At 48.5% G+C, this 24,715-nt stretch overlaps 2 protein-coding genes across 4 annotated transcripts in view; both read right to left on the bottom strand.

The window, feature by feature from the left end:
- ADIPOR2 (adiponectin receptor 2) overlaps positions 1-105 on the bottom strand; it is a 45,659-nt gene extending 45,554 nt beyond the window's left edge. The window contains exon 1 of the mRNA XM_035345864.1: positions 6-105. The gene's annotated coding sequence lies outside the window, so the exon portion shown is untranslated. The remainder of the gene's footprint in view (positions 1-5) is intronic.
- A 7,660-nt stretch (positions 106-7,765) lies between these two features.
- The window catches only part of WNT5B (Wnt family member 5B), a 71,080-nt gene continuing 54,130 nt past the window's right edge, over positions 7,766-24,715 (bottom strand). For all 3 annotated transcript variants that reach the window (XM_035345832.1, XM_035345846.1, XM_035345839.1), the window contains exons 2-5: positions 24,413-24,561; positions 23,521-23,768; positions 17,284-17,576; positions 7,766-9,287 (exon numbers count right to left, since the gene is read on the bottom strand). In XM_035345832.1, coding sequence (XP_035201723.1) covers positions 8,829-9,287; positions 17,284-17,576; positions 23,521-23,768; positions 24,413-24,561 — 1,149 coding nt within the window. In that variant the 3' untranslated portion in view covers positions 7,766-8,828. The remainder of the gene's footprint in view (positions 9,288-17,283; positions 17,577-23,520; positions 23,769-24,412; positions 24,562-24,715) is intronic.

Here is a 24,715-nt window from a genome sequence, read left to right as displayed (position 1 = left end):
CGCCCCCCGGCCCCGGCCCGGCCCCGGCCCCGCCGCCTCCTCCCGGCCCTACGGCGTCAGCATCGCACGAGGCCGCCGCCGCCAATGCGGGACGCGCCCCGCGCGCCGGAAGCAGCGGGGAGGGGGGAGCTTGGTCCGGCCGCGGGGCATGCCGGGGAATGTAGGCGCCCGGCGGAGGGGCGGCGGAGGGACGCGGCTCTGATTGGCGGGGGGGAGGCGGTGACGCCGCGGCGGGCTTTTGTTCGCCGCTCGCGCCGTTGCTATGGCAGGGCGGCTGGGGTGGCTGGGCCGGGCGGGGCGGGGGCTGCCTCCTGTCACAGCTTCCCCGGGGGCTTTGCCACAGAAATCCCCCGGCACGCAGCCCTTCCCCGTGGGGGGGCAGAAAGGGGCCTGGGACGGGTCCCACCAGGCGCTGAGAAAGTTGAAAGAGAGGCGTGTTGGGAGCACTGCTGGGGCACCCAGCGGGAACCCAGGCTAGGCGTGGGTTCGGCGCTGAACAAGTGCCACCACAGCCCCGTGTGCACCCGCAGCCGTTAACGCACCAAACACCCAGCTAAACCTGAGGCTGGTCTCTGGAGGCTTCTGGAAAGCCTGGCTTTTGTGCTGGCGCTGGCATGCCTGACATGAGGTGTCTTTGTGAGGTGATGCCAAGTATAAGCGGGATGGCAGGAAAACCCATGCTAGGATAACAGCTTAGTCCCCGGGGAAAACAGCGGAAACCCTCAGCCTGAATGTTGTACATCCAGACTGGTCAAAACACAAGGGAAACGGCCTGCCAGGGGACGATCCTGTGCTGTCCAGGAGAACAACTGGATGTCCTGGCAGTCTAGCTGTAATTTCTGTGGCTCCGCTCGCTTCAGAGCTCCTCAGAGGCGCGCACCCATAAACGTGGATCCACACCCAGAACAACTGAGCGTAAACAAGATAGTTAATGGAAGCAAAATTATCCCCATAAATTAGTATTTGAAACACTTTGGCCCCAAATGCATAGCAACATAAAATAAATATCGCCCATTCCTTAAGACCTTGTTTACAAAAACATGGTTCCCTATTGCCTCCTTTAAAATATGTGCCCACTCACACCTTCATTAAAATCTTAAGGGTCTGTAAGGCGTCTGGGCAGTTACCGAGCACCGAAACGGCACTAGTGCATGTATTCAGAGTTTCTATCATCAATCCGAATGTATTTTGACAGCCCTAGGGCTGCACAACACCGGGCAGCAGCTGCAGAGCCTGCTCCGGGCTCCACCCCTGCCTGTCAGATGAAGCATTTCCTGCCCCGTGTTTCAGTATTTCATCTGTAAAATGGCGCTAATGATTTTCAAATATTTCGAGCTCCAGCGACTAAAAATGTATGTAAAAACTACATGTCATTTTCATCTGTCACTTCCTGTCAGCACAACTTAATGCGTAGTCAGCCGGTTAAGAGCGAAATCGAGATAGGAACACTGTTTCATTAAATAGTAAATAAACTGAAATAAAGTGGTTTATTCAGGTTCAAAAGCCTGTAAATCAAAAAAGCAAAGCTGTGCTCTGCCACACAGGGCAAACTCCTCATTTGGAAAAAAACATTTTTAAAAATTGAGTTATGCACTTCTTGGGCATTTATAGATAATTCCTAGAACTCACAGCATTAATATAAAATGTTCACCGCCTGAATTCCTCCTCTGAATGTTTTAGCCCTAACTACGCAGTCCTGCGCTTTGTGAAAGTTGGCAGGTCATTAGGTAACTCTGTTATTGTTCTTGAGCAAGCGGGAACAAATTTGCCTGTGGTAAATGAAACTCAGGCTGGCCAGAATAACCACGGTGAATTGCAGAGCGGCTGCCGCTCTAAAACCCTCACCTAGGTGTTGTCTCAGCCAGAGAAAGGTACCGGCTATTTGTGCAGCTCCCGCAGGCTACGAGCCAGGCAGGGGCTCCAGTCAGCTCGAGCACAGTGCCTGTGACATTCAGTGACACTGGGTCCACCCCACCTCTCTTGGTTTGGTTTTGCTCCTGTTTTCCCTGGAAAGGTGTAATTGCAATGGGCCCTTGCATGGTGATGCCCCAGCCTGCTCATCCTGCCCTGGTCACGATGCTCTGGCAGCCATGCAGGAGACTGACACAACTATATGGCACTCTATGAACAGCCGAAGACAAGTCGTGATTCAGAATAAAACTGCCCTAGGGTGCGGAAGAGCCTGTACATTTTTTTTTACAGGATATGCCTTATTTCTGCAAGCCTTTAAACTGCTTCATCTATTGGCAAACATATTTGAGAGGCTGCTGTCTGAATTCCCCTGGCGGGCTGCATCCGTGTGACACCAGCGTGGGGCAGCGCTCACGGGGACATCAAGGCCCGGATGGGGGCAGGTGTCACAATCTCCCCATCCCCCAGTGAAGCTGTGCCTGCTCATTCTCATTGCATTTCCTTACAACAATTAATTAGCTATCAGATCTTCCTTCCCCTCTCAAAGCACGAGGGCATGCTCATTGCATGCTGTGGCACTGTGCCGAAGGGTGGTGCTTGCTGCAGGAGCCAAGTTCAAAACAGCCAGCGTGACGCTGTTGGCAGCACCACGGGGCCATCAGACCTGGCTGCCTTTGGGCACACAGCATGGAGAGGTAACTGTGACATTTTTGTGGCCTACGTGAGTGTCACACGTCTCCCTCCAGATTAACAGGGCCCCTGACCCACCGCTGGGCCATCTCAGGTGGGGTAGCCTGCTGTCTGAACATGGCCTGGATTTAAAAACGAAATGCAAAGAAGAGAGGGACGGAAATTAATGAATTCTGGCCCAAGTCATAAACTCCTTCAGTGAGCAGGGAAGCAAGAGTGGTGGAGCAGGAGTGAGGGTAAAAGAAGGTGGCAGCAGTGATGCCTTCCTAAAAGAGCCACTGTTGCAACCAGTAACGGTACTCAAAAAAAAAAAAAAGAGAGAGAGAGAGAGAGAGAGAGAGAGAGAGAGAGAAAGCTTTCTGATGTTTTAGAGGTGACTTCCCAGTGCCTTCCTAAGCACTGTTGAGACCTCCCAGCACGTACTGTCTACTGGGAAGGAAAAATTAAAGTGGGACTCCCTCTTAAATGTAAACAACAAGCTCCTTAAGATCAGCCTATCTTTGGTGTTCTTCCAAAATTAAGTTATAAAACAATGGAAATAAATCAAGGAAAAAAATGTTTTCATAGCATGCCCCTTCTTATATGTGCCATGCGGTTGCCTTGTTGTAGGCATGCCAGTGGGTAGCCCTGCTCTCTGCTGGCGCAGTGCAGAACTGCTGGCATCGTTAGCCCCAGGAGTACCTTCAGGTGAACCTCCGGGGTGCCCAAGGTGTCCAGGGCAGATGGATGGCCCTGCCTCGCTGGCCGTATGAAAGACCCAGGTCCCAGTGACTCTGGCATCACCAGTTGGAACTGTGTCTGTGGCAATTTGGCCTCCCATCGCATCACATCACATCACATCAAAAGAGGGCTGCAGGCAGGCTGCAGGCACTCTCTCACTGCGCTCTTTGGGGCTGAGGCAGTGCTCAGAGATCAGCACTTCACTGGGCAGCATTTCTCCTAGGGATGCTTGTGATGGAGAGACATGGCTGCAGAGTGTTACATCTGCTTGGGGGAAAAAAAAATAAAAAAATAATAATAAAAAAAAGGCTTAAAAATTATTTTGGCTTTCCATTTTGCAAGGAAATGCTGAGTCTTTATAGAGGACAGGTGGCAAAGTCCAACTAGACAAACAGATCCTTTAAATCTTTTAGGTCTTATAGAAAGCTCAAATGCCCTGGAGAGGGCTGCTTTACCCTAGCACAGGGCAATTTCTGGTACTCCATTTCATGACTGCCCACCACCATGGGGAAAAAATAGAGGAACAGCTTCTCCCATCTCACAGAGGCAGGAGAACTCCTGACCCTACTGCTTGTTCCCTTGTTCTTTCTTTGAGGAAATTCTATGAGTAGGTCGTGCCCTTTTGTATCCTAATGCAAAAATAGATTTCAACTGTCATTTAAACCGAGCTAAGAAAGAAGAGGGAATAGTAACAGCTTCAGGCCCTGCAGAAGATTGACAATGGGGAATTCGGCAGGAAGGCATGCGCATACTGTGATCATTGTATTACGCTGTGGGTTTTTATTATTGTTATTTTGGGATTTACAACGGCTGCTCATGATTCCTTTTGTCCCTTCTGGCCTGTGTCCTGTTGGCCACAGAAATCTGTTTTGCTTATCTTTGAGGTTGGTTATATTTACACTTCAGAGCTGGTCTGCTCACGAAATGGCCCCGTCCCTAAGCCACCAGCTATCCGTGCTGGAGCTGGGACAGGGTACATGCTCAATGGTCTGTGCATCCATCAGTCTTTGTGCGTGAGCTAGAGGTGCCCACACGGCCCTGGCGGGGAGGGCATGGCCAGGGTACACGTCTGGACCAAGGAGGTTCGTGCACCTCTGCGACCATAGTTCTGATATATGTAGAGTCTACCTTTGATGAGAAGCGTTCCCTTTGATGGGAACAGGATTATGTTCACATCTGCCCCATCTGTCACACAACATGTCCTGCAGAGCCTGCCATTCGGTGAACTTTATTTCCTAGAATACCTCCTAGAAACTATGTAAGCTGGAATGTAGTTAATGTAGTTAAACAAAAGCTAAACAAATGACGATGAATGCCCATATAAGCAGCTGGTTCTGGACAACCCTGTGACAGTCACTTGAGAAATGCCCTTTAGCTGCTGGAAGGTATTTCCCAAGGTCTCCTTGGGATGTTCTCTGTATGTGTCAGCTGATGAAAATACTGTCCGTATTTCTGTAGCCACAGGTGATTAGGAATTGCTCCCACAGCGTAATTCAAACCTACTAGGCTTCTCCCCGGACAGAGTCAACTGAGCAGAGAGAAACCCTTGCATGTTTGATTGTATGAGTGACCAAGATCTGCTTCATTTGTGCTTTGTCAGGGCTATAAAACTTGGGTCCATACAGGCAGCGTGAGGTACACTTAAATGACACGTCTGGGTTCAGCATTGCTGTTTCCTGAGCTGCAAAGGCAGCAGTCTCTCTGACATCTTGGAGACAAAGAATAGGAACTTCCAAACAACACAAACAACCTTGACCCTAGTGGTGTTAAAAGGTGCATTTAAATTTTCTCACAACCCTGCCATTACCTTTTTGCTGTAATTACTATCAAATGAATGTTTCCGTTTGTTCTGGGGTCAGCTATTGCTTAGCTTACCTTGCAGCAGAGTATACTAAGGCCTCATTCATTCACTTTATAACTTATATATTACTAACCAGTTGGAAAATGATGACAGATTTGCATCCTGTTCTGCTCCGTTTAGGAGCTGATGTGCACTGACTTGCAATAACCATGTATTTGCATAGTGCCTTTAACTCCAAAATATTTTAGTTTTACATGACTTACGGGTGGTCATTTCTATCGGCCTCGAAGTGCAGAGACTTCAGGGTTGGAATGTGGCAGTCAGTAACCAGCACACGCTATAAAATAGCATATTGTGTGAGTATCTTATCCATATGAAACTGCAAACAGAATTTAAGTAGACAGGTATTTGATTCAGAAACCAGGCTACCTTCCCTAAGCCTTACTCTTACTACAGGACATTCAATAGCCATAAATAAACAAGTCCCAAGTTTTTTCAGCTCTCTTTTGTGGAACTGTGCCTTTCCTCTCTAGGGGTCCCACCAAGACCCCCAACAATCACCTCTGCACATCGACCTTCTGGGTGCCGCCAAGCCTCTTTGTCGAGGACCGGCCATATCAGTGCACAGTGGGGACGTACTGACTGCCAGAGTTAGTGAGTGTATGGAGGAGGCCTTCAATTACCTTTATTCATCTGTGTTCCTCAAAGAGCTTTACAGAAAAAGGAGGTGTTCCGCTCCCGGTTTTATATAGGAGGAGGCTGGAGACTAAAATGCAAATAAATTAACTTGTTGAAGATTACAGAGCAGGCAATTGGCAGAGCTCACAATCAGGCTTAGCTCCCCATACTCACATCCCTCTACCGCTTTGTGTATCTAACAATACACAGCTTCAAACCCACCACTTTTTAACTTTCATGGTAAAGCAGCAGTTTTGCCAGAGTCTTCTCTTTGACTTTCTTGGCTTTGCATCAAACCCAACTGGCCGTGCTCTGACTTACTTTATACTTACAGCCACCCTAAGGAGGTTCTCTGATGTGTGGGTGCCATACAAATCAAGGTTTAAGCTAGAGCATAGTGCAGTCACATTTTCTGATACAAAATGGAAAGTTGAGAAGACTGAAACCTAGATTTAAAAAAAAAAAAAAAAAAAAAAAAAGTGTGTGGGAGAGAGGAATTGATGGTCACTTCTCCCGTATTGATACATAGCCCCTGTCAAGTAGGAGCTACTGGCTCCAGGCAGGCTGCAAGAGATCCAGAGTTCTGGGACAAATAGCCAAAATCATCTTTTTTTCTAGCCGGACAAAATTTTAGGTGGAAAAAGAAGGACATGTCCAGGGACACCCAGATGAATAGCAGCCGTAACAATGCCAACTTTTCCGCTCCCAAAGTTGTTTACACCCACAAAATTAATTGTGGTGCCAAACTGCAAAGAGATTTGGGACTCCCTTAAACGTGTGGTCTTCATTGGGAAGGCCAAATGAAATCATTTTGAATTATTAGACACATTAACAATGCCTAAGGGTGCCATATACAAATAGCTGACACCTTTAAGGACTGATGCAATGAGGATGGACAAGAGCATGAGGTGAGGGTGGTGGGAGGAAAGGTCTTTTTAGATGTATCCAAGGTAGAGCAAGTTTTATTACTGGGCTAGAAATGTATAGTATCCCAGGAGTGAATAGCTCACACATTTGATCTGATCTTGGGCTGAGTCCAGCTCCCACTGAAGTTTAATGGGAGTTGGATCAGGCCATTGCACTCACATTTTTTCCATGCATGGAAAACTATTTCCGTTACTTTGAATTACAATACCACTGGCTTTGGATTTTATATAATAAAATAAATCTAAGCCACTGTTTATATTCCAAGAAACTGCATTCTGGGATGCCAGCAAATATATTGCCTGTTGGAGTAAAAAAAATAAAATAAAAACTGGACACATTGGTTTAAAAAAACAACAGCTCCTAATTATTAAACATAATTTTTCTTCCTTGTGCTTTTCTGGAGTCCTCAAATATTTGAAGTATGAAAGGCACATATAAATTCTTCTCTGGTGGTTGAAATGGTGGAATCTGTAAAACTGCAATGCTTTATAAGAAACAGAGGTTTAATATAAAAATAATAATTTTCATGACTGCCTCTTTGCTTAGTGGCATATTTTGTGCATTTTAAAATTTACAGTTAAAAAAAAAATACCTTGGAATGTCAGTAAGAAAGAGGGTGTATATTAGCAAACTCTTGTATTTTTGGGACTGGCTTCTTGATTGTTCTCTGACTGCAAATGAACTCTGCAGATGCTGAGAGGCACAGGAAACGTCTTGTGCTAGGAACAGCATTTGTTCCCTGCTTTAAGAATTGGATTCTGCTGAAATTCCAAAGTGGTAACACTGATTAGCAGGCTTTGGTGATGGCTTCTGCCCTACTACGATTTTATTATGCTCTTATACTACCAACGAAAAGCACAGGAAAGACTTCCATTGGCGGCCATATGCCCACGTTCTGGGAACATACTTAACTGTGGATAGTTTATACTGGGGAAGAGCATGGCCTCCAGACTCTGAAATACAAAGCAGCAAAATAAAAGACACCCCAAAAGAGTAAAACAAAAATACACATATACACAAGCAACAGAGGGAAAGAAATCTCATCGAGGGGTGTTTAATGTTAAAGAAAAACTATACATCTGGGATGGTGGTGAGGAGAATTTAACAGAGCTGAACAAGGTGAGCACCGCATCCACTTCAAAGAGGAAGGACGGCAGCAGCACAAGGAGTGCTTGTGCAGTCATACGCCTGCAAAACTTCCGACTTCTAAAAAAATACGAAGCATATTTCCTTCACAGATGTCCCCGGGCACCGGCAGCTTCTCCTTTACAATGACAAGTTAAGTTTCAGCATGGGACTAAAGGAGAAAACGTTCTCCCTCTTGTGTATAGTAGCCATGTAGACTGAGCTGGACAGATTTCCCCTTTGTCCAGGTGGCACCAAGGAACTAGGAGATGATGTCAGGTGGACTCCCAGGCTACGTACCAGCCAGCCACAGATTACACCATCCTTCCTCACAGCAGCATGCAAACCTTCCACCACCTCGTTGCCGGCTGTCCAGCATACCGGAATGGCTTACAGGACTCTGAATTTTAAGCTGTATTCTTGTGCATGAGCCTTGGCTAACTCTCCCTCTCACGTGACAAAGCCCTTTAGAGGGATCAAGAATAGTTTCCAAAATCCCCTGTGGGTTTAGTGGGGCAGCAGGGCTTGAAATTCAGATTACCAGGTCTCTGGCAGACCTGGCTGCAATTTCAGATGTCCAGTAACAATGCAAAATATTGATCTGTAATGCCTAGATAGGAGAGAGCATCCACCCTTCTCCTTCCTGTTGATTTTGAGTCTATAATGAAATGGTGGTGGTATTTGTGTGTGCGTGTGTGTGTGTGTGCGCATGCGTGCAGGGAGAGTTCGCTTTGTCAGCACCTCCTTAGCCTCTTTGCCCCACCTGAAGCCTCCAAGGGGAGATGCACTCAAAGACAAACTCCCCAGCAGAACGGGAGGGATGGCAAGCCTGCCGGCCTGAGGGGGGAAACTTCAAAACCAAAATGTCTCTTAAATAAGCTTCTTTAATTATTATCATCATCTGTTTATTTATACAAATATAAAATATATTTATATAGATTTATATAATATAGATTTGTTGCTTTGGTGGCTCTTTTCATTTACAGACGTACTGGTCAACGATCTCTGTGCACTTTTTACACTTGACGTAACAGCACCAATGGAACTTGCAGTGGCAGCGCTCCACCTGGACGCTCTTGAACTGGTCGTAGCCCCGTCCGCAGCACATCAGCTCGCACCCATCCATGCCCTCCGAGGTCTTGTTGCACAGGCGGCCCTGAGTGCCCAGCGAGCCGGTGGTCTCGTTGCGCAGGCAATAGTCCGGGCTGGGGTCGACGTAGACCAGGTCCTCCTGCGTAGGCATGTTGAAGCGGTTGTTCACCAGCTCCAGCTTGCCTTTGCGGCTGATCCGCATGGCGGCAGCGCTGTCGTACTTCTCCTTCAGCAGGTCGCCCACCTTGCGGAAGTCGGCCAGCTGCAGCCAGCAGGTCTTGAGGCTGCAGGAGCCTGACACGCCGTGGCACTTGCAGGCCACGTCCGCCAGCTTGTACACTGCCTGTGGGGAAAGGAGCACAGTCAGGCAACGCTGCATTCATTCGTGCTATGCCAGCAGCTGGCATTCATTATCATGAATTCATCAGCACATTTTCGTAACTGCTTTGATTATCCCCCCTGTTTCTGTTGTTTCGCCCTTCAGAACAGACAAAAGTATCCTCTTCCTCCTGCTGTGATCCCGTTCGCTAAATATGTCTATGTCTGGTCACGTTGCCTCCAACCAGAACTCCCCCACCCCACCTTTTCCTTTGGCAGACTGCTGCTTGATGGCACAGCCAGGAACAGGAAAGCCCTATACTTGTGTTTCTGGAAATTCCCCACATCTCATGGACCACCACACTGCATGTTTTTCCCTTCATAGCTGATACAAGGGAACACCTGGGAACCTGTTCATTTCCTGTCAGCTAAAACAGGAACTGATGCTATCGCTCTAGAAATACATCTGCATCCTTTTGAAACAAATCCATGGAGCCTTTCCCCCTCTCCCTGCCGAGGATCTTTTCTCCCGCGGTTCCCAGAGGAGTCCTTGTTTTTCAAAGAGCAAGGAGCAGAGATGGTAGTGGAGGTGCGAAAGAGGAACGCCTTCCCACGGACACAGAGCCACTCACATCTCCTCAGTCCCTCTGCCTGAGGAGCAAGCCCTGCCTGCAAATCTGCGCCATCTCGTGTCCAGATACTCCACTGCACTACAGCCACCAGCGCTACTCCGGAGGACACACAGTCCAAAAAGCAAACACAACCTTTCACTGCTGTCTTTTTGAGATACTTTAAGCTCCGTTTTCAGAGGTCTATGGGAGCTGTCGATGCATCATACCCCCGAAAATGCTGCATCTCGTGCAGCAAGGCAGAAAACCAAAATTAACAAAGAGTCTCAAGAATTCAGGCCAATGAGCGTTAAACCCTCAGTAGAGCAAGTATGCAATGTAAAGGAAAACAGTCCTTCCTCCCGCACTGGCTGGGAGGAGAGAGAGAAAATAAAAAAGCATTTTAGAATAACAAAGCTCAAAACCTATGAAAACAAACTGAAGTGCAAGTCAGGTTTGTTCTTTCCATTAATTTCAGATACAGGTACCACGCTGCAGACTATGTGAGATCCTGTCAGCACCAACAGGAACTTAGAGAGTTTACAAAGTGAAGAGCTGGCATCCACATTCAGTCAGAGCTACCAAGTGTTACAGCATTTGACTTACAGAGCTCTTTAAGCTTTACGTATGAGGCTCACATCTGCTCTCCCATGGCCATCCTGCCTCTTGCACGTTTGCAAGGCAGCGCCTCTGCCAGATCCCACATGCCAAACAGAGCTATTTGGCATCAGCTGCAAAATTACCGCCAGCTGTATCTGGGGTGGGGTGATCAAGAAACGTGAGAAAAATGAGGATGTTTTGAAGGAGACGGCAATATGACTTCTAGCAGGCTTTCTGCTGAAAAAAAAAGCAGCCAAGGACTGAGTCTCCTTTTCTATCTCACTCATTGACAGAGAAGAAAGTTTCCCAGCTCTCTGCATTCACTTGCCAAGGAGTAGGTGATTAAGGCAATCCTACAAACAAAACCTTCTGCGTATGACCGCATTCTGGGCCAGCAGGGAGAGGTCAGAGTTCTCCTGAAACAACTGGTTGCTCCCGGTCTAGCAAACACCTAGTGCTTTAGACAGCTAGTGAAGATTCAATTGGGCTTAATGGCTAAATCACATGGAGGCCAACCCAGCTCTCAAGGAAGTCAATGGGCTGAGTCCTTAAAACAGAGAAGCTTTAGTTCTGCTCCTCAGAGCTCAATTTACTGAGGCAATGCCTCACAGCACAGTGTAACAGCTACGGGCTGGGAGTTAAGCACTCGCCTTGGACTGAACTGTAGTTGCAGAGGACCAACCACGCTGTTACTTAAGGACTCCTGCTGTACTACCACCAGACAGAGCTACAGCTGAACTTCCCGAGGCCCAGACACTTACTATATCCTCGCTGCACTGCCAGCCTGCTCGTTATAAGCTTGTGTTAGCACTTTTTGGTTATGGTTCTGTCAAATCCCAGGCCACTCATGCCTCCCTTGCCCTTGCATATGTTTTTATAAAGTATTATGATTCTTCCTAATCCTGGGCTTTGTTCCTTTAGAAAAACACTGCAACTCGATCCCTCTCAGCTAATGTCATGGGACTGAGTTCACTCCGGCTTGGCTTTAAGCAACTGATGCTCAAAACATCTGGCCCATGTGGGTAATAGCCGTGCGGGGGAACGCGAGCCCTACCAGTTATCACAGGTAAGCATGGCGCCGCTCAGCCCCCCGCAGCTCCCACTGTCAACGTCCTGCGGAGGTAACCGCAGCTTTACCCTCTAAATGGCTCTCCCCCTCGGCTGCCTGGATGGGGAGAAAGCGGAGGAAACTGGAGAACTCCTTTCTGACTGGGCGAGGGTCAAGGTAAAGAATAGCAGACCCCACGTGTAGTTCTGAAGGCAGGGCCTGATCGATGGCCGTGCCACTTAAGCAGGTTGAAAATGCCTCTAATGGAAAGGCTTAAAGCCCTTTCCCATAAGCCCAAGTTCTCTTCCAATTCTTTTCTCGCAAGAATGGGAATGGGAAGAGAATTAATGGGGAATTCCTATGTGGTCCATTAGCCAGACCCCTTTCCAGGCTCTTCTGGCACTGGGCTGAGTGACTGATGACTGAGGCCTGCCATATGCTGGCTGGGTAAATAGCGCGGAAGGACTGACCGCCACAGCCCACCAGACAAGGGCGACAGATAAGGAAAGAAGAGAGGGTAATGGAGCCCAACTGGAAAAAAAGAGACAGATGGAAGGAAAGAGGGTATTGAGATAACAGCCAAGGCAAATAAACAAGGGCAATAAAGCCAGGAGCACTACTACAAGGACTGCGATGCGGAGTGAAAGGGTGATGGGGTCAGGAGTGCCTGAAAGCAAAAGGGTCTCGGCTTCGTTCCCAGCCCTGTCGGCTCCTTCCAAGAAGCACTGAGAGCAGGGACAATCTTCTCTCCTGCCATCAGAGCTCCTCAGGGTTCAAGGAGAACCATCTCACCTAGGTGAAACCGAGTGGGGACACCTACCAAAAATCAGAAGACATCATCAGCTCAAACATTGGCCAGGAAGTCAGGGCAAGGCTGCACGAAGGATGGCAGCTGGTGGTCACTTAGCAAATGCTCACTGCTGTGTCTCCTTCCCTCACCCCTTTCTTGCAGCACTGGTTTCAGGAATATGGAGTTACACATGCATCTTCCTACTCCCAAAACCAGAATCTCAGAAGTGAAAACATTTAGGAATGTAGGAGTAGATGGGGCCTTTTTGGTTACTAAGTACGATCTCTTGCTATTGTAGGCACCACTTCAACTAATGTTTTCCTTAAAAGTATTGAGTGCCCTTTTAAAAGCAGTTTGGTTTTCAGGCACCATTATTCTGATCACTGTTTCAATGATAAAGTATCTTTTTCTAATTCCCAGCCTAAATGTATTCACTTTATGCCCATTTGCCATTGTGCCAAATTGGCCTCTTGCTTAAAAAGTACTTTTCCTTCCATATTATTTCTCCCACTAACATAGACATCAGTCATATCCTCTCTCAGCTTTCACTTTGCTAGGTTAAACATGGCAAGCTATTCTAGCCTGCTTTCTTAAGAAAAGATTCCTATCCCTTGGGTCAACCCTTTTCTAGTCTGAGGTCATTTTGCTTAGGAATATGAGAGCATACAATATTTTGGGGCCTTAGAAGATCTTAATACAATGGCATTAATAGTCCCCTATGTCTTTCAAAAAGACTTTACCTACTACATTCTAGGATATTTGCCACCTTACGAGCCACATTACATCTGTAGCTGACTGCTGCATCCAACTCTTTTCTACTTATTTCCTAATGACTAAAAAAGTTTTTCATACAAGACCTTGAAACGATGGTCTTAATGTTATTTTATTGGATGTTGTTAGCTGCTGTACAAAATTTAGATTCTCCTCTATATTCATAATACCTGCCACCTCCGCATCGTCGGCAAATTTCATCGGACCATTCCAACTCTTGTGTCAAGGCCAAGAAACAAAAATATTAAGCGTTGGCCTTCAAGCAAGTCCTTGAAGAATTCTGCTAATTAAGCTCTGTCAAGATCAATATGCATCCCTTCACACAACTTACTGACATCTTCCCTTGAACCATTTTCTCATTCATCCCACAGTTGCTGTATTTTTCCTTATCTTTTCCAATTTAAGCAAGTGTTTCCATGTGGGAAATACATGACTTGTCTCATAGAAGTTGATCTAAATGAGACCTATTGGATCTGTTTTGCCTTTCAGGAAATCAGTGATGTTCTAAATGACCAAGTGATCAATCTTTAGTAAATTCTTGTCAAATTGTTTCCCTTTTTGCCTTTTCTTCTGAGATATCCTTTCCCCTGAGCCCTCCTGTAAACACTGCCAAGGTCACGCTGCCTGTGCTGCCAGGTGCCAGCTCTTTCAGACCACCAGGCAAGAAACTAGACACTCCCTGTGACTTGAGGGCTTCAAGCTTCCTGATTTTTGTTTCCATTTTGGTGGCAATAATTTCAATTTCCTTTCACTGCCATGTCAGCATATTTCTAGGAGACAAGAAGAAAGCTGCCCTGTACTGGCCAAATATGACCCTGACCAGACAACCTTGTAACCTGTAGCAATGCCATCTCAGAGCTGCCTCAGGCCAGATCAATTCATATTCATCTTCTTTTCTGATCCCAGCATCTCCATTCCTCACTACCCCCAAATCCTCATCCACTCAATCCACCCCAACGCCACTGTCCCACTTATTCCAGAGCCTTCCATTCTCCCAACGCTTTGCTGCCACAATTTGACTCCCACCTGAATCATTCAATCCAATCCCAAACGCCTCTCTGTCAGCAGCCCCCCGCACAATACCACCCACCCCAGGTCTGCAGGCCCCAAACTTCAGTACTCGCTGCTCAGATCCTCTTCCTCTACCTTCCTGAACACAACAGCTGTCTCCTCATGCCTTCCTCACCTCCACAGGGTGCCAGCACCATCAACCACTGCCTGCCCCCAGAGCACCCTGTCTGGCTTTCCCCAAAAATACAGTTCCAGGGGGATATACAAATCTACAGTGCAAGCATTGACTCCCCTAAGCAGGAGTGATAAAGACAGAAAAAGACATCTGCATTGTGCAGCAGACATAGGGCACGAGCAACGCCCCATTCTGACTTGAAGCCCCAGGTAAAGCACTACTTTACTTCAGGGACCAAAACTACTCTGTCTTTAAACTCAGCCCCATTCTCACTGAATAGCAGTCTCTTCTCTTCCCATCTTTTCCAATTCACTAAGTTTTGTTTTTTTTTTTAAAAAAAAAGCTATTTCTGTTACTACCCTTTGCAAGGTCTGAGTCAGCTTGCTTTTTACTGTTCTCACTTCATCTTTATGCTTCTTGACCTCTAAGACAGAGCTTTTTGTTATTTATTTGCTATCGGTTCTTTTTTTTTCCTCATTCTTAGTAAGCTCTCAGTCTATTCCTAACAGCTTCTCTGTGGTAGTTATTCATTCAGTGAGGTCTGGATATTCTTCCTACAAGCTTTTTCCTCTTGCTTGGCATGCAGAATTGTAATGGCTTTAGCATCTTTGACTTGAAAAAGTTCCAGACCTCCTCCACATTGAGCTCCTCAGCTGAGTTTACTAACCGGCTCCCTTAGTTTATCGGTGTTTGTTAATCCACAAGCTTAATTACACACTGGTTTATAGTTCCATTCAATTTAATCTAAAATGACTTCTGTTCACCTAATCTAAGGTTATTTTCTACAGCCACCTGTTCTCAGTGTCTACCAAAACCAACCTTGAAATAACATTGTCTTTTGCTGGGCCCTTAGGAAAGCTTTTGTCCAGGTCCTGCACTAACTGGAGACAAAGAAATCACCTTGAGGGTCTCGTCTGCAGAGCCCAGAGAAGCATGTGCACTGTAGCGCTCCAAGCTTATCCAACTTTCTGCACTGTAGTAAACTGCAGGACAGAACTGGTTTTAGCTGCATCCTTAAAAAAGGACAAAGCTTTCTTCCATCTCAAACCATGCCATTGTTAGAAATCACAGCTCGGTTTCTTCCCCGTATAACAAGAATAACAAGACATAGTGATGTTTTAGCCATGCTGCAAAGCAAGTATCTTCTAATGTGATCATCTAATTAAGATGTTACTACAGTTCAGCCGTCCCTCAAACTATTGGCCATTTTCTGTCTGTGGTTCTCTCAAGGCCATAGCGCCAGCTGATAAAAACACTGGTAACACATGCACTTCCTATTTTACACAGGACTAGGATTTGTAGTAATCCAAGTTCATGAGTCCAGACATACAAGATGTTCAAAGTACATAATGCGGCAAAGAACATCCCATTTAGGCTACTACTCCATGGAGGGACGGTCATCAGCAAACGCTGACCCTGTGCCCTCCCAAGCCTAAATAAATAGACAAACAAATACAGAAATACCCTAACCAAAAACCACCGAGTTCCAGAGCTTTCAATCCACCATTTTCCACCTCCTGCAAATTTACCTCAGTTTGATTTTGCAAAAGGAGTATGGAGCATTTGCAGAGCCTCAACCTTACACATCAATTCCACAATCAAAAACCAGAGCAAATATCTTTGGTGGCAAAAGGAAGCTGAAATTATACGCAGAAAAGCAACACATGAATGGGAAAGGGGAAGGTAATCCAGTAACAACCAGAAGTTAGAAATGGCATAAAATTGGTACGGAAACTAAGGATATTAGTTAAGAATGTGTAAAAGAGCAAGGCTAAGTACATCTAATAGGATTTTTTATATGGATTAGAAACAAAATTAACTTTAGAAAAGCTTGCTACTAGAGAGGAATGATAAAATTCTTAAACATTCTGTGGAGAAAGCAAAAACATTCAGGCATTTCTGTCCTACACTTGGAAAGAAGCAGGGTTACAGAGTTGTACTGCATATGAATGATGCTACACCTTGCATATGAATGATGAAGGAGGAATTGCATGAAAAGCAGATGCACAGACACTGAATGCATTACAAGGGGACGACTTCACCTATGTTTATGGCATCGAGACCAATACCAGAACTCAACAGGTAATTTTGGTGTCTGAATTTTAAAGGATGTGGGAACTGGAAAGGGTACACTGAAGTGATGCAAAAAATGATTTGATGACTGTTGAAAACATCTGCAGGCGAGAAACACTTAAGTTCTCAACTTAGTTTGTCAAAACAAAGAGTGGTGAATAAACCACAGTAGATAAATATTTCTATGGAGAGGAGATTCTGTTTACTAAGGGGTTTTCAATCTATCTGTAAAAGTCAGAAAAAGAACAGACTGGAAGCTGATGCTGGATAAATTTAAATTACAATGATGCACAGTGTTGGAAAAGTGAGGGTGATTAATGACAGTAGCATGCTACAAAAGGAGGTGATGGATTCTCCATCTCTAGAGGTCTGCAGATCAAACCATGCATCTTCTCAGCCAAGGTCTGTTGCCTCAGTGCAAATTATTTATTTTGCCCAATATCAAGGTGTCTGAGCAAGGTGTAAGTTTAAGAGACAGCCAGGCAGCCTGATTTGATGTGTTGGTTTCTGGCATTATATTCCCCAAAATCTTAATGATGGCAGTGGAAAAGAATCCACATGCCAACAGATCACCTTGTCCTATTTTGGCAGCTCTGGGAAGCACATTTCTGAGACTTAGACCTGGAAAGTGGGCTGTTAGAGCACCTGGTTTATTTAGTAAGGGCTTACATCCCCGCTTACATGCCATCCAGTATCTCAGCAGAGCCCAAACTCACTGGCTTTAGCTGTCAATGGAAGCTGGCCATTAAAACTGGAACATCACATTGTGCATTGTCTGTGCTATTTGTAAAAATGGAGGAAATGAGACCATACACCATTTCAAGGGAATTACTGGGGCATGGCTGGACTGTCCCTCACCAAACCTCCAAGGAACGTGGCGTCCAGCTACCTCACAACCTCTGCATCTGCCCCTCAGAAACAGGGAAGGGTCAGAGTTCATCTTACCCTGCGACCAGCCTCGTTGTTCTGCAAGTTCATCAGCATGCGCGCCTGCTCCTCTGAGCCTCTCACGTAGTTCTTCTCCCGCTCCTTGGCATCCACAAACTCCTTGGCGAAGCGGTACCCATACTCCACGTTATCCCCGCAGCCGCCCCACAGCCAGTCTCGGGGCAAGTCCTTGGGCCGGGCAGTCCGGCTGCAGCCACAGCTGGAGAGCTCTCCCTCGCGGCAAGCCCGGCTGATGGCGTTCACCACCCCGGCAGCGCTGACGGCGTAGGTGAAAGCAGTCTCTCGGCTACCTGCAAGAGGACGTGAGGAGGAAATTAACAACAGGCAAATGCCTTCCAGCAAACAAAATCTGCATCACGATGCAGTCAAGCAGGCTGAGGACAGTGGGAAGTGCTGTGCCCTGAGAAGGTGCATTGAAACTAAGTGGGTGGCCAAGCACAGGAGAACCATCCTGCTCTGGTAGAGGGGGAACTGCCATAACACATCTCTTTTTTGTTTTCATTCCACAATAGCAGCCCCAGGCAATTGCCTGCCCAGTGCTGGCAGTTTCTGTGTGACCAGGATCAAAACCAAAACCAATTCTGACACACGCCAGGGAAGGGGCTGAGATTCCTGATACTGTCTGGAGAAGTGTCCTTGGGAAGAACATGTTCTCCATGAATTTTTAAGTGCTGCTTCTCAAAGATTATTATTTTTATTTTATGTTTGCCCATTTAAGAGCCTTGGAAGCCCCGAGCCTGGCCCAAAAGAAACAGCAACAACATTGGCAGGGACTGCTCAACCTCCTTCCCCTTTCTGCCTCAGGTCAACCCTTCAGCATGCTCTGATTTTAACCCAGAGGAACCTCTCAAGCAACAAGAGGGTTATTCATTTTCTGAAAATACAACTGCTGCCACTGACCCTGCCAAAAATCGTTGAGAACAACTGGTGAGGTTGGAGCGGTGCAAGGGGAACGCTCCCCGTCAGCCAGATACCTCTCTATAACTGTTTCAATCCAACCAGGACAAGCACTTTTTATGGGCACCTCACCTTCATCTAGTTTCACTTGGGTTAAATATGGCCAGCTAAGACTTGATTCAAGACAAACTGAAGGAAACCATTTTTACACTAAAACGCCAAGGCAGAGGCTCTCCCAACACCTACAGAACCGCAGTGCTGGAAGGAGTAAAACTTTCCCATGTAGCCAGTAATAAATGAAAAGACTTTCCGCTTGCACGTGTATGAGAGGCTGCCCTGCTCGGAGTGCATCTCAGTGCTGTTTGGAGGCCAAGCCGAGCAGCTGGAGCAGCTCTCCTGCTCCGTTCCTGGTTCAGCCCCAGCCTGACCGGGGCACCAGCTTAGCCAAGAACGTGGCACGAGGCCAAGCATGCAGCACAGTGACCGGGTTGGAGAGGGGGGAGGCAATCCACACCTGCACTATCACCACACACTGCAATAAATACCTAAACCAACACCTCCAGAGTCATCGTGTACGTCACCACACTTCCAGGTGATAAAGGGAACAACTGCCAAAGCTTCATTGGAATAAGCAACCTGATCCTGAAGAGCTACGTCCACCAAATCCCAGCAAGAGGTGACCTTTGGATGCTCTCGAGCAAATGAGGATGACTTCAGAGGGCAGATGCCCCAAGAACAGTTTGTCACCAGCGCTCAATGCCAGCTCCCCCAGCAGGACCCAGCTGATGCTTTTGGTATGCTCTTGTTCCAATTTGCATGTGCCGACAATCTGCAATTACTAGCAGCTTATCACCAGCTTAGCAGTAATGACCCAAGACAAAGGCAAGGCTGTGAACGGCACCCACCTTGCAGAACAACTTGTGATTTATTTATTTTTCCCTAAACGAGGGCTGTATGCTTAGGGCTTCTGCCATGCGCACGGGGACTGATAAAATGCTAGGGGACACACAGCATAGAAGGGAGGGCCTCACTAGCAGGTCTAAGGAAGAGGACTATGCCCCCAGAACCTTCCTGGTCCAAGAAGCAAAGAGGAGTGACTCCTAGTCGAGATAATTCAGCTCGCAGGGGACGTGTGGTCCTTTTGCAGCAACCAGTGTCGATTTTTGCACGTTACGGGCAGTGTTAAGGTAACACCCAATGTGCACGTAACCAGTACCAGCCTGTGCCCGTGTGGCGGGAGCCCTGTGGCCATACTAGCCTTCCTACTGACTTGACCTGAATCACATAGAGGAGCTCCCAGGGTTGAACTTTGTTCAAAGAGACTGCATGACTCCAGGTGCTTAGGATCCTCACAGCTTGCTTGCAATTCCTGTACCAGACGTGGAGGCTGGCTCTGCACTTTCACTGCCCATGCTTTAACCATCCCCGTGTTTCAGATGCGGCAGCACCACAACCCAGCCTGCAATCCCTGGGTCTGCATAAGCTGCTGAGGATGGCGGTGGGAGAGGCTGAAACGAGCAGCAGTGGTTTTCCTTCCTTGCTGCACTCAAAGAGGAACAAACCACAGTGCTCAGCTGATGTCCTTTTGGTTTGGGAGGCAGGATCGGATGTGTGTATGGAATCCCGTGCTAATACAAAGCAAATTTGTAGTTGGCAACTGCGGGCTGATACATCTTAGCTTTTGGTTGGATTCCTCGCTGTGTTGTCTCTGCTCTCCTACCACACATCCAGCCTTGAAAAAACACTGGGATATTTGCTCATCTTCCCAAAACTCACCCCACTTCCACACCGCTACGCTGTCATCTCCGTGCTGTGTTTTTCCCTATCCTTGCGGGCACGGTGAAGGTCTCCTGCACAGCGGGTGCCCTGGGGGGACAGCAATGCCCCGGGGGGGCTGCAGCCCTGGTGCGGCCAGGTGTGGGAAGCTGGCGGCGGGGCTGAGCGTGGGGCTCTGCTGCCCTCCTCCGCCCGCTGCCGGCCGGGCATCGGCCCAGCCACTCGGCCTTCCGGAGCTGGAAGAAGGAAAGGGGAGGAGGACTGATCCCAGAGGGGAGACTGAAGTGAGAGAGATAAAAAATGTGTTGCTCTTTTTTTTTTTTTTTTTTTTTTTTCCCCCAATGGAAAAACTGTAGTTTCAAATGATTTTTTTTTTTTTTTTAATTCCCTGAAGTTTTCCTGTCTCGAGGAAAAGTATTTCTCTTTGTTCTCATCTTTTATGACTCCTTTTCTCCTTTTTGCATTTGAAAAGGCAGAAGAGATAAAATCTTTGGCTTTAAAAAGGAATGGACTAACCTGGAAACCCCAGTCTTGCACTAAGGACTGTGCTGAAGGAAATTACATGCTGTACACTCTCTTCTCCCCCAAAAAAATACTAACACTACCTTTCTGGATGCCTCTGTCTTCTCCCATATAAACATAGAATTAAAGACTGTATCTGTATCTAACATATCTATGTATAAATACACACATGTGCAGTCTAAAATCTGTATTGACAAGGCAAGAAGCAACTTCAGAAGGATAATTTTTGTACATCAGAGGGTATTCTTATTGAATAAGGCAGAGGGCATGTCCAAAAGCCAAGGGCAATTCTCACGATAATACAAACACTAGGAAATACCAGTTAAAAAGAAGCTGACTTCTGTGCTACAGATGCCTCTGCAAAATTTTTCTATCATTGGCCTGCCTCACCTCTAAAAAACGCACAAAATGAAGGTGTAATGATTAAACACAGACCGAGCAGGTCTCCCGTTTGCGAGCTGAGCCAAGCTCTGTGAGGTGGAAAGGAAACAAATCTTCCAGGTTTCTGAGTGAACGCTCTCCCAAATTTCTCCCAAGCTCTGGACTTGGCCAGGGCAGGTTCTCCTCCCCTCCCATAATCTAGAGCAGGTCAAGAAATCACGTAACATATGCCATGCCTGCATCAGTGGGTGGGCAGCCTAAGGTTGTTGGCACACTACACACCTTCTGGGTCCTTATCTCCTTGGGGGGGGGGGGGGGGGCGGGGGGGGGGGGGGGCGTGGCGCAGATATTCTGGTCTCCAGACCCTTCTCGTGCTGCTGGCACAGCGTACAGCAAGAGGGCTGTGGTCCAGAACTGGGGCTTAGGGGTTGAAAACAAGAGACAGGCACACGGTGTGAATGAACCCGGGGAAGAATGACTTTATAGCTGACATGACCTGAGAGACTGAGAGGGTTTTTCTTCTCTAGCATGGAAAACGGACTTGCTGAAATGATGACCAATGTCCCATTGCAAACTCAGAAAAAGTAAAACTGGAGGCAGCATCCCCCTCTGCAGCAACTTCCAGGACGCCTTTGGTGACAATTTTCTTGCACTGGAGAATAAACATCACCTTCTGAACGTGCTCTAGGGGGGTCTAAAGGAGCCAGGTTTAAAACTCTTTGCTAGGATAAGGTTTTTGAACAGGGGAAACCACAGGCCATCGCCTCACAGACACCACCATCAGCAGATCCCTACCAGAGATCCAACAGTCCTCCTAGCAAACAGCCGTGCACACACGCAAACCAAACAGCAGCAGGACTACTGGATGCAACCATCACATAACCACAACACCTCCTTCCTCATAAAAACCCAAATCTACTCTCAATTTTAGCTAACGGCATCAAACTAGTTTTAAAAAGGAAGTATAATCTATCTTCCAATATGCATGCTCTTCCCTTCTTCATACACCAGCTGATCCTTCCTGGCTGCTTTTCATCCTCCAGCTCTGATCTTTATTTTCCCTTCAGATCACACTTATTTCCTTTTTTTTTTTTTTTTTTTTAATTTTATTTTATTTTATTTTATTTTATTTTATTTTATTTTATTTTTTTTCCAGGTTTGGACTTACCCACTTGACCAAGCTGGGGCTGCAGGAAGGTACTTAAGAAGGGGTGAGGTTTGCTTTTTTCATGCATCCTTGTGGGGTCACTAGGATCTCTTTGGGAATCTGAATTGTGCCCCATTCTTTGGGATGTTAAGTTACACGGGAGGGAGGGACGCCAGAAGGGAGAGATGGAGGGGTATTTGCTGTCCTTTTCCTTTGGTGGCTGAAATTTCAGTGTTTGTACCCTGAAGAACGAGTTTGGACAGCCTGGGATTGCACAGAGCCTCATCTGGCCACCACCCTTGCTATCAGGCAGCAAGAGATCAAGGATGCGCAGATGCCTTGGATGTGCGTCAGCAGCTGAAAGTATGCGTCAGGAAACAGCAACTCCCAGGGGAGCATCCCAGAGAAGCAGGGGTTTGTTGGGGTGGGGGCTGGACAGATGGGCAGAAGGGGGGGGGAATTGAATGGCTCTGATGGGCTGGATTAGAGATTCTGAGACAGAGCAGCACGTGCAGAAAAGTCCCTGAAATTCTCCTGGATGATGCCACATAGTTTCAGGAGTGAATGGAAGCGATCACAGGACTCGGTTACCCCAGTGCCCTATTGCCTTGACGTCCCAGAGGCATTAAAGATCCTGGTGTTCTGCTCCCCGTGCAGCTTTTTGAGAGTGAGGCCAAAAAGGTGCAAGCAACGCTGGGGGCAGCTGGGGCCGCAGGAGGTCTTTTTCCATCCCCTATTAAGTGTTTTCCCCGACCTTACAAATGAGGAATAGTGCCGGCCCTGGATTCTTCATTGAGAGCTTTGTGGGTGGGAAACAAAACCCCCTCACACAAAGGCTGGTGCGTGTGCGTGTGTGTGTAAGCGGCTGTTTTAACACCTTTTCTTTATTGTCCTGGCTGTCGGACACATCAAACCGAGCCCGGATTTCTCAGTTTCTTGCCATCAGATGATTGCATTTCAAAAGGATCTGGGACAATGCAGCTAGGTCACACCTCAATTCAAGTGCAGCAATGGCCTGTCAATGCGTCTCTTTCGGCCAGCAGGGCAGGAATTATAAAAATCCCTTCGGTTTACACAGAAAACAGCAGAAGAGGGAGGAGGGGGGAGATCCCAAGCCAGGGAGTCCATATTCCCCTGCATCTCAGGGCTGCATTCCCTGTCCAAGGGCACTCCAGATGCTGGGAACGATAACGTGGGTCCATTGTTCCTGGCTCCAGCTTCTTCCCTCCCTACCTCTAAGCAAGCACACGGAACAAAAGCAGCCCCCTCGTCCTGACCTCCCCACGGCCCCCCCAGGGGAGATGCCCCCTGCCCCAGCTGCGGCTCAGGTGCGCTGCTGCCTCCGCTCAGGTGCAGGCAGCGCCAGGGGATGGAAAAGCTCGTTAAAGGGAGCTTTAGGAGCGGTGCTAATGGGGCTTGGCTCCCGCACACACGTTTGAAGGAAGGGAGAAAGCTGCAGGGGGACACCCAGCGTGCCCCCACCACCGCTGCCCCATGCTGGGCGCTCCTACCTATCTTCATGACCCGCCCGAAGACGGAGGTGTTGTCCACCGTGCTGCAGTTCCACCTGCGCTGCCGAAACTGGTACTGGCACTCCTTGATGGCGCTGCGGGCCCCCTCGCCGATGAACACCATGTGCTCCTGGTAGAGCTGGCACAGCTTGCGCTGCCCGGGGGAGAGCCCCGGCAGCTGGCTGCAGACGGGCTGAGCGCCGATGATATACATCTCGGGCCTCTGGATGGGGTTCATGGCCAAAGACCTGCGAGGAGAGAAGAGCATCCAACAGGGACTGCCGGGGGAGGCCCGAGCACCTTTCCCCGGCCTCGTTCCCGAAAGCTGGCCGCGTTTCGCGTGTCAGCTGCCTCCCTCCCTCTGTGCTCGGCCAGACACGAGCCCTTTCCAGGGCTCGGGTGGGAGGAACGGGCTCCTTCCAAACCCGCGTTGAACCACCCGGGATGGGGAAGGGGGCTGAGGGAAAGCTCGGTGCTTTCTCCGCAGGAGGAGAACGCGGGCTGCTGCTTCGTGCGGGACCGCCGATGGGCGATGCCTCCAGCACGGGGAGGTTCCCCCTGTTTAGGGGAAGGGGCTCCGCGGCCGCTTTTGGCAGCGGATCTGAAACCTTACCCAGCCTCTCCTCACGCCTCCCCCCTCACCCAGAGCCCCGCACAAAGCCCCCCTTGAAACTCCTGCGGGAGAGGGGCTGCGTCCCACCTCCCCAAAAACCAGGGAAGGGGCAGGAGAGGGAGGGGGGAACCTCGCAAGATGCGAGCAGCAGCGAAAGCAGCCCGGGACGGAGCAAGGAGCCAACTTCCCCAGCGAAGCCCCCTCCGCGGACCAGTCCCCTCCCCGGCCCCCAGCCCGGGACAAAGGCTTTCTGGGGCTGCCCGACGCCCCAAAACTCACCACCAGGAGCTGGCGTCGGCCACCGGCGAGGTGCAGCTGCAGAGGAGCGCGGCGGCGAGCGCCAGCCTCGGCCCCGTCATGGTGGGCTGCGGGGGGCTCCGGCGGCTCTGGGGCAGCCCCCGCGGAGCCTGCCGCCGGGACGGGGCGCCCTGCGGAGGGAGAGGAGCCGAGGAGAAGCCCTGCAGCGGGGCCTGCGTGCGGCGGGGGCGCGGCGAGCTCGGCCCCCTGCCGCCGGCGGCCGCCCCCCGGCCCGCCCCGCAGCCCCCTCCCCCGGCCGCGCCCCCCCGACGGCAGCCCCCGAGG

Source organism: Oxyura jamaicensis, chromosome 1, assembly GCF_011077185.1.
Source record: "Oxyura jamaicensis isolate SHBP4307 breed ruddy duck chromosome 1, BPBGC_Ojam_1.0, whole genome shotgun sequence".
Classification (NCBI taxonomy): domain Eukaryota; kingdom Metazoa; phylum Chordata; class Aves; order Anseriformes; family Anatidae; genus Oxyura; species Oxyura jamaicensis.
This window is presented reverse-complemented; position numbering and strand designations above follow the sequence as displayed.